The following is a 9,738-nucleotide window of genomic DNA, read 5'->3' as shown; positions in this document are numbered from 1 at the left end:
ACTTTAGTTTAGGCTGAATTTGTGGAGTCAGAGGTCAGAAAACCTCAAGGGTGGTTCAAGCCTAATTAGTAAACTGCCTCTTAATGCTCCATCAGTTTCCAAGTCTCCCACTAGTATGTTAAGACTGTCCGGCTTTTTCTGCCAAGAAATTAAGTGCTTCTGGCATGAAAAACAATTGTTTTGTTTTACTTTCATCTTCTTGGAAATGCAGGAGATTCTGAAAAGCAACTAGATCTATGCCCCTCCATGATTGGCCAACACACACTGAGAGGGGTGGGGCATAAGCCAGAAGGCTGTGTACCTCCTCTAGAACTGAGTTGATCCTGCTGCCTTCCACAGATGAAGCAGGGGTGGATTTCATGTGAAGAGCCTTGAGCATGGTAAAGGGTGCTCTCTGCAGCTGAACTACAGTAAACAAATCCACTGGGTGCAGGAGTTTCTGGAAAGTGGACAAGAGCATTCAGATCTAACTTCTAACCCTCCTCTCATTTCTCTGAAGACCTGGGAGGTAAGAAGGCATTCAGAAGCATGCCGAGACAATGGACGTTCTCAGCTTGGAAGCTAGAGGGGCTTTGGTGGGAACTGGGCAGAACTGGCTGTGAATGGTTGTAACCTATCATTCAAGTTGAGGAAGACCTAAGGGAGATGATCTAGACATTGATTTTGGTAAAAATTTATCCAACTGATTTGCTTGCCTCTTACTCCTCTCCCTAAGATGGTTGAAATGGATGTGTCAAGGTAGCTGAATATCTCTTCAATGTCTATGAGGTGTGTTGTATCTCAGGTTCATCTTGCTTCCTAGTTAATTATTTAATTAGGTCAACTATTTAATTCCTAACATTCCTGAGGACCCTGGCCTGTGGAAAAGAGGTCTCTCTGCATGCTGCTTCTGCTGGACTTGGCTGTACCCCAAGAGTCATGTTCAAACCCTTCAAAAATAGTTTTTTTTTATTGCAAAGCATAAGTACTGAGGAGCTTCTCTGCATCTGTGAGGAACAAAGGCTGTATCAGGGTGGGATGACAGCTTTCATTTAGACAGGCTTCCTTTTGTAATTCTGTCTATACTATAGCCTTCTTGTCTGTTGTGTTCATCTTCCTTAGGAAAACCTTGCAGACAGCTATTATTCTGGAGTCTGCATCACAAAGCCAGGAACTAGAATAAAAAGAATGGGAGGGGAAAACTGAAGAGTTGATAAGAGCTGGTGTTCTTTCCTGAATCCTGCCTAACTCTAATAGAACCTACAGAAAGGTAATGTTTTAGTTAGGGTTTCTATTCCTGCACAAACATGACAAAGAAGCAAGTTGGGGAGGAAAGGGTTTATTCTGCTCACACTTCTGCATTGCTGTTCATCACAAAAGGAAGTCAGGACTGGAACTCAAGCAGGTTAGGAAGCAGGAGCTGATGCAGAGGCCATGGAGAGACGTTCCTTACTGGCTTGCTTCCCCTGGCTTTCTCAGACTGCTCTCTTATAGAACCCAAGAATACCAGCCCAGGGATGGTACCACCCACAAGGGGCCCTCCCCCTTGATCACTAATTGAGAAAATGCCTCACAGTTGAATCTCATGGAGGCACTTCCCCAACTGAAACTCCTTTCTCTGTGATAACTCCAGCCTGTGTCAAGTTGACACACAAAACCAGCCAGTACAGGTAATAAAATTAATAACCAGATGGCTACTGGGGAAAAGCATCAAAGAAAGAAAGCAGTTACTAAGTACAAAATCCTGAGATGAGAAGACAGCCCAAGATAATGGGGTGGCTGGAATTCTGACACCAGCAGCTCCAGAGGTGTAATAATTAAACTCAAAGATTATGTTGTTTGTAGCATGTACCCTGTACACTTAATGAAAGTCCCCTGCATGGAATGTGGGATCTTTATGGTGCCTCTTCGAATTGATTTGACATGACAGGACTTCAGTGTCAGTGGGATAACACTAACTATTTGTTAATCCATGTTGTTGCAAGAATAGTCACAGGAAATTCAGTAATATCGAGGACATAATCAAATCTGTGACTGAGGAGGTTTTGCAGAAGATAATGTAGAAAGAATGATCAGTTGTGAGTGGATTTGGAAATAGAACTTAAGTCTCTATACTGACTTGATATGGATGAGACAGAGAGAGCAGGTTCCAGGGTGACCAGGGGGAGGGGGGAGTTTTGCTGTTTCCTTAAGGGATGGCAAGGTCCATTATGCTGCCACGAGAGGCCTTGTGGGCGGTTTGTGGAGAATAAAGGGCAGAAATACACATTCTGAGCTAATTACTCAGCAATCAAACTCGGCTTCTTAGACCTGACAGCAAGAATACTGGTGTTGGTATTTAGTCTTTTGAGACAGTCTCAAGTAGCCCAGGCTAACCTATAACTCACTATATACCAAGGATGACCTTGAAGTTCCAACCCTCTTACCTCTTCTTACTTAAGGCAAGAAGTACCTCAATTAGAGGGATCTGCAACCCCATGCATTTAATAAAGTATTGGGGATTGAACCCTAGGACTCATTCATGCTGGAAAAGCCTTCTAACAACTGACCTATATCAAATAGCTTTTTTTTTTTAGTTTAATGTTTATAATTTTTTAATTGTGGCAAAAGGAATATAACACAGAAGTCACCATTTTGCATTATTATGTGTGCAATTCAGTAATACTGTACTTACATTGTTTGTACAACAAATCTACATCATTTGCATAACAAATCTACAAATCATTTGCATTACTCTAAACTGATTTTAAAACTCCTCCTTTCTACCCACAGCCACTCCCTGGTAGATGACCTTCTATTTCCTGTCTCTGTGAATTTGATTACTTTAGAAACTTAAGATAAATGGAATCTGTAATATCTGTCTTTTGGCACACTTACTTACATTGAGTCATTAGTCCGGCTTGAAGATGCTGGCTTCTGAGGTGCCATCAATATGGGATCCTTACTGAGACTCCTCTAGGATATCCTGTTGTTTCCTATGTGGAGACTGTGCATTCATCTGCCAGTCCCTCCCCATCACACACCGGATGATCTTCTGCCCAAGTGCACTTTATGGTGACAGGGGGGCTAGATTTCTTTCATAAGATAAAAAGTTTAAAAGAAAATAGTAACTTTAAATGGTGACTTTAGGACACTGAAACATTGTATTGAATAACTGAATGTTAACATGGATTTTAAGAATAAAGAAGGTTTATATTATTACAAATTTATTTCTTGCAGTTGTGTACCTTGGTCATCAAGTGGGACTCCTAAGATCAAAAGTACAGGTTGTCTGTGCCTTTGGGACCCTTTCCTCCTACTGGGTGGCCTCCTCTAGCCTGAATAGGAGAGGATGCATACAGTCTTACTGCAACTTGATATCCCAGTTGACTTTTGACTTTTCATAAGCTGAATACCTAAAATGCTCTCTTCTTTGACAATTTTCTAGACTCAAGCCTCTCAATAACAGTAACTGTTTGAAACATCTGTGCCCAGAACATCTGACTTGGGGCGTGTTCCTTGATGTGACAGCTGAGCAGGTAAATTTATTAGCTGAGTGAGATCCATGGGGTCCTCCCCACTTCTGAAAAGAAACAGAAAGGCTGGAAGGGAAGGGAGGAAGGACATCAGAAGAGAAGGAAGGGAAAACTGGTAAGGATGTAAAGTAAATAAGTTAATAAAAGGTATATATTTCTCATGGAGATGAGTTTAGTTCATGAAAAAGACAGAAGGAAAGAACATGTAGGAAAATTAAAAATGATTTAAGTGAAATAAAAATAGTTGGACTCACTGAAATCTTTTGATGACAAAAATAAAATAGACAAAACATATTTGTGTGAACATTAAATATTTGGCATTGATTAAACACACAGGTCATTTATTGTTTGTTTTTGATTTTTAGTTTGAAAAGCTAGAGTATACTGATTAAGTTCCCACACATTTGAAGGCACATACTGACGAAAGTGTGCATACATGGAGAAGACATTGGATTTTGTATAGAATACTACAGTCAGGTTAGATGTAACACAGTTGTTTGTGTTTTTATAGTTGCTGATGCTAGCTTTGGGACACGTCATATTATTTTTCCTTATTTGGCTTAGTATTATTTTTTCCATAATTAAGGGTTTAACCTAGAGCTAGTAGAAATTGGTTCTAGTTTCCTTTTTATTGCCATTATAAACACTGTGAACAAAAGCATTTTGAAAAGGAAACCATTTGTGAGTTTACACACTGTGATCACAGGCCACCCATCACAAATCAAAGTCAGAGTAGAAATTCAAGCAGGAGCAGAAGTATGAATAAAGAGAGAATGCTGCTTAATGGCTTGCTCCCTTGGTTTGATCACACTTTCTTAAATTACCTAGGACTGCCTACCCAGGAGAGTAGAACAGTTGACTGCCCACAGTGGGCTGCTACCTTCCACACTGATCCTCCATCAAAAACAAATGTCCTATAACCATGTCTCCAGTCCAGTCTGATGGGGGCAATTCCTCAAATGAGCTTTTCTCATCCAAAAGGACTCTCTAGTTTGTATCTTATTGATAAAAAAAAAGAAAGGAAGGAAGGGAGGGAAGGAGACAGGGAGGGAGAAAGCGAGGGAGGGAGGAAGGGAGAAAGGGAGGAAGGAAGGAAGGAAGGAAGGAAGGAAGGAAGGAAGGAGTAAGTAAGAAAAGAAAAAGAAAGAAGGAAAGAAAGAAAGAAGAAAGAAAGAAAGAAAGAAAGAAAGAAAGAAAGAAAGAAAGAAAGAAAGAAAGAAAGAAAGAAAGAAAGAAAGAAAGGAAGGAAGGAAGGAAGGAAGGAAGGAAGGAAGGAAGGAAAGAAGGAAGGAAAGAAGGAAGGAAGGAAGAAAAACAGAAAAGACAAGACAGACATGGGGATTTCTCAATAAGAAGGTAACTAAGGCTACAACAGAGGTAAAAAACACATTGCTAAGCACAAAGGCATCTTCAATCTCCTGCAACTTACTCTCCCTTCCTTCTTTCAGTGGCCTTTTAATCATCGACATGGGTCAGCTCTTCTCTGACATGGAGACGATGTCTAAGAATAACAACGATGGAGATTTAGTGTCCAGCTTCAACGCATATTTTAAAAACATTAAGGCAGAAAACAAAATTATTTCTCAGGAAACCATCAAATTAATAGAGTTGCAACTGGACAAAGGAAGCATTCAAGGGGCAAACTCTTTAATCAGTGATGCATTAAAAAATATTGGTGATGCCCCAATAAATATTGCTGTGACAGGAGAGTCTGGAGGAGGGAAGTCCAGCTTCATCAATGCCCTGTTAGGGATTGGGCCTGAAGAGGAAGGTGCAGCTGAAATTGGAGTAATAGAGACAACCATGAAGAGAACTTCTTACAAACATCCAAAAATTAAAACATTGACCTTATGGGACCTACCTGGTATTGGAACTCAGAAATTCCCACCAAATGCTTATCTGGAAGAAGTGAAATTCAAAGAATATGATTTCTTCGTTGTTGTTTCTGCCACACGTTTTACAAAACTTGAACTAGACCTCGCCAAGGCAATAGGAATTATGAAAAAGAATTACTACTTTGTGAGAACCAAGGTGGATACTGATTTAGAAAACGAAAAGAGATCCAAACCACGAACTTTTGAAAGAGAAAAGACCCTGAAGCAGATCCGAAGCTATTCTGTGAAAACCTTTAGTGACAACAGCATGGCTGTACCACAGATTTTCTTGGTCTCTAACTATGATTTATCTAACTATGATTTTCCAGTCCTGATGGACACCCTGATTAAAGATCTCAATGTTCAAAAGCGCCACAATTTTATGCTTTCTCTGCCTGACATTACAGAGGCAGCCATTGACAGAAAGCACAAGGCTACACAGCAGTTTATCTGGCTAGAAGCCTTCAAGGCTGGAGTTCTGGCGACTTTTCCTGTAGTGGGTATCCTCAGGGATAATGATGTGGAGAAGCTGAACAGGAGTTTAAACTTCTATCGAAGAATCTTTGGAGTGGATGATGAATCCCTGGAGTTAGTGGCTAAGGATTTACAAGTGCCTGTTGGACAAGTAAAAGAAATAATTAAGTCTCCTCATTTGTTGAAGGCTAGCAGAGAGGAAACATTAGGAAAAAAGCTTTTGAAATATTTAGAGAAATTTGCATCAGCTAATGGTGGGCTTCTTGCTACAGGTCTTTACTTCAGGAAAACCTTTTGTTTACAACTTCATTTCCTTGACACAGTGACTGAAGATGCCAAAGTTCTCCTTCGATGGACATATTCAAAACACTAGTTCAAACTCAACTTATCCACAGCTTCTGACCCTGACAACATCAAGTGGTAAATACCACAAAGTCACTAGGAAAATTCCCCATCTGACATCTTTTCTTTTCAGCCAATACACTAGAACCATGGGGAAACCTGGGGATAAAGATCATGTGTATTATGTCAAAACTTGACAATCCCCAATCCTTCTTCGGTCCCCATATCCTTTTCTCTTTCAGCTATACATATATACTTTAACACATACACACATGCACACACAAAAACATACCAGCAAACATGCAAATTCATACATACAAAAGATACAGTACATGTTTTATAGCCATTTTCTTCTAATCAAAACATCCTAACAAAGATTCAGGGAGCTGGGGTCTCTGCACTTAGTACAAAAAACACTTGGCATGCTTGGTGGTTTGAATATGTATAGCCCCACAGATTCATTTGTTTGAATGCTTGACCCACAGGGAGAGGCACTATTAGAAGGTATTGCCTTGTTAGAATAGGTGTTGTCCTGCTGGAGGAGGTAGGTGTATTTGAGGTCTCTTAGATGTGCAACCTATACCCAGTTTTGTACACAGTCTTCTTCTGCTGCCTATGAATCAAGATGTAGACCTCTTGGCTCATGCTTCCCACCATGATAAAAATGGAATAAACCTTCTGAACTGTGAGCCATCCCAAATTAAATATTTTCCTTTATAAGAGTTGCCTTGGTCATGGTATCTCTTCACAGCAATAGAAACCCAAAGACAAAAATTGTTACTGGGGACATGGGTATTACAGGGTGATGGGCCTGACAGTGTTTTCATTAGGAGTATTTGGGACTTTAGGACTTTGAGTTAGGAAAGCAGTAGAAGACTCTAAGACCTTTTTAATGGGCCACACTATTAAGAGCATGGAAGACAGTGTTGCTGGGGTGATTTAATATTTTAGTCCTAGATTAAGAACTTTCAGATGAGACACATTTTAGTATGTTGCCTAGACATCATCCTTGTGTTATTTTGGTGAAGAAAGTGGCTGCTTTTTGCACTTGTCCAAAGACTCAGCCTAAAGCTAAAGTGAAAAGATTTAGATTAATTGCATTGGCAAAGGAAATCACAAAACAGCCTAACCTAGACACTGTCTTGTGGTTCATTCTTTTTGAAGACAATTTTGATGAAACAGTACAAACTTAGAAAAAAATGTATGGTTCAAAGATTAAAGGGGCAACAGGAAGTAGAAAGGAGCTAAATCCTCTGTTTAAGGAGATAAACAGATTAAAGATATTAAATGGAATTAAGGGAGTGATAGCCTCAGATCAAGATCCCACCCAGATAAGCTTCCATTTTATAATAAGAAATTAAAGAAAAGCTTAGGTCCCGCTTTTAATCCCAGCATTTGGGTGACCTGGGCATGCAGATCTCTGAGTTTAAGGTCAGTCAGTCTACAGAGCAAGTTCCAGGACAGCCAAGTGGCAGACGCCATGAAGGAAGAACTGCTGTGGACAAGTGAGATTCCTGGAGACAGGCCACTGTTTTGTTTAGCGACTATGAGTGTAAACTGGAGAGGCACAACCCCAGGGGCTTGATTTCAGGATTGCTGCTTGCTGCTGATGTGCCTTCTCATGTTTGTAATTCCTATATTCCTCCTATGTCTCTAGCATGGTGGGCATGGAGAGGACCTCGCTGCCTAAAGCCTGGTGTGACGCTTTCCTGGGTGATAGCCCACTCTACTGGGCAATTTTCCTGCAGATCAGCATGAAGATTAACATTTATGAGATAATGTTATTTAGATTAACTAATGATTTTACAGAACTCCTGGTTTGATTTAAATGGTTTAAAGAAGTTAGAGTACTTGAGAAAGAGTATAAGAGAATGATTTAAGTTGTTTTGCCAGAAATATATGAAAAAATAAGAAACAAGAATAGAATATGCCCTTTCCTTATAGAATAGTAAACAAAGGCTGCATAGATGAGAAAAGAAGCATGGTGAGCTTTCATGGCTTACAAGTATGTAATCATACTAGGGTGGAAAATAGGCTTGGGACAAGTTAATGATTGAAGAAAACATTTCATTCTAGGTTGAGCCTGAGTCCCTGGATCTTGTGATCTAGGGATGTGGCCACAGGTACAGGTTACAGTGTGCATCATGAAAAGGCGGGGTTATTAATAAAAAGTAAATAATTCTATTATAAAGACAAAGAACAGATGGATAGCCAGTTTAGCTGAATGAGACTTCAAAAATAAGATGAAAGAAAGATGATGATCTATTTCTTAGTAAGTACAAATTGTTGTCAGCTAAGCTTATGAGAAAGTTGCTGCTATGGACTGGCTTGCTTAACTTTGTTTATTAATGTCAAAAGAAGTATGGCTTTAGGGTTATATTGAACTTATGGAGAGTAAGATAGATGGGAAATGTTTAGTTAGGTATGAGTTTCAAAAGAAGTATACATAACCAATAATCCTGTTGTAATTTCCTTTTGTGTGATGATTTTCTCTGTTTTTGAAGTATACATTGTAGTGCTCATTGATTTTAAAGAATAATTTGGGGCTATGTGGTAATCTTCCTTAGATAACAAAATTTGTATTAGATGATATAAAATGGCTAAGAAAAAATAAAGTTTTTGAAATCAACTCACTGGTGCTTATTCCACCCACCAAACCAATATGTACGTGTATATATGTATATGTGTGAAGTTTGTTGGAGCCTGCTCATTAGAACTTGGCACCATCCATCCATAAAACACATGTAGGTATATATATGTAAGGTTAGTTGGAGCTTTGGTCCATCAACTCAAAGTTGGCATGTATATGTATGTGTGTGTGTATGTATGTATGTATGTATGTATGTGTGTGTGTATGTATGTACCTATGTGTATGTGAAGCTGAATGTGTGGCAGGAGTGTCCCTGAATGGAGGCCCAGAAAGGCCATTGTGTAAAGCTATGAAGGTGAAGCCTGTATTGCCTTAAAGACTCCAAGACATTAGATATGTCAGAGCTGTGGGATAAGGCAAGCTACTAACAGAGAATGGAATCAGGCCAAGAGAAAGAAATATGTTGCAGTCAACTGCCATGGACTGTCACAGCCAGGAAGATTTAGATCTGAGGGGGAACTTTTGGATTTCAGGAAAAGGCACAGGTTCTACAAGATGACAGACAGACACAACCACAAACAGAGGCGGTTTGAATCTGAATGTATTTTTCTGTTTTGAGTCATGAGCCTTTAAGCATAAGGGATTGACATTTACATATCAAAAGATGTATCCAGTAAAGCAGGCACAAGGAACAATTAGCATAACCATTTGGCACAAGGAAGTATAAGACCAACCAGGTAAAACGTTTTCCCGTGTAACAAATTTAGAAGCTCAAACACAGATAACATCAATCTTCTTGATATAAACTTTTAAAGAGACTTTAAAGGACATTTTGTCAAAATCCCTGAGTCTAAATGAGTCTCTGTGAGTAATAAGTATGAACTGCATCCTGAATCACACCTGGATAAGTTAAGAATGTTGTTTTGGCCAAAGATCCCCTAGGTGGGGTCTGCAAGACAAAAGG

At 39.5% G+C, this 9,738-nt stretch overlaps 1 protein-coding gene across 2 annotated transcripts; it reads left to right on the top strand.

Annotated features, from left to right (window-relative positions):
- The first annotated feature begins 305 nt into the window (after positions 1–305).
- Positions 306–8,813, top strand: LOC127664064 (interferon-inducible GTPase 1-like). Of its 2 annotated transcripts, XM_052155950.1 has the most exons (4): positions 306–508; positions 1,102–1,249; positions 3,407–3,497; positions 4,943–8,813. In XM_052155950.1, exon 4 carries the CDS (start codon positions 4,962–4,964, stop codon positions 6,213–6,215), a length of 1,254 nt encoding a protein of 417 aa, XP_052011910.1. In that variant the 5' UTR covers positions 306–508; positions 1,102–1,249; positions 3,407–3,497; positions 4,943–4,961; the 3' UTR covers positions 6,216–8,813. The 2 variants fall into 2 exon arrangements, with proteins under 2 accessions (XP_052011910.1, XP_052011909.1); XM_052155949.1 differs by lacking the exon at positions 1,102–1,249.
- The last annotated feature ends 925 nt before the right edge of the window (positions 8,814–9,738 follow it).

This window comes from Apodemus sylvaticus, chromosome 13, assembly GCF_947179515.1.
Source record: "Apodemus sylvaticus chromosome 13, mApoSyl1.1, whole genome shotgun sequence".
Classification (NCBI taxonomy): domain Eukaryota; kingdom Metazoa; phylum Chordata; class Mammalia; order Rodentia; family Muridae; genus Apodemus; species Apodemus sylvaticus.
The sequence above is the reverse complement of the archived record's forward strand: the minus strand, read 5'-3'. Positions and strand labels throughout refer to the sequence as shown.

Coding starts and splice junctions, on each gene's coding strand:
- LOC127664064 (XM_052155949.1), top strand. CDS start 4,962: ATGGGTCAGCTCTTCTCTGACATGGAGACGATGTCTAAGAATAACAAC.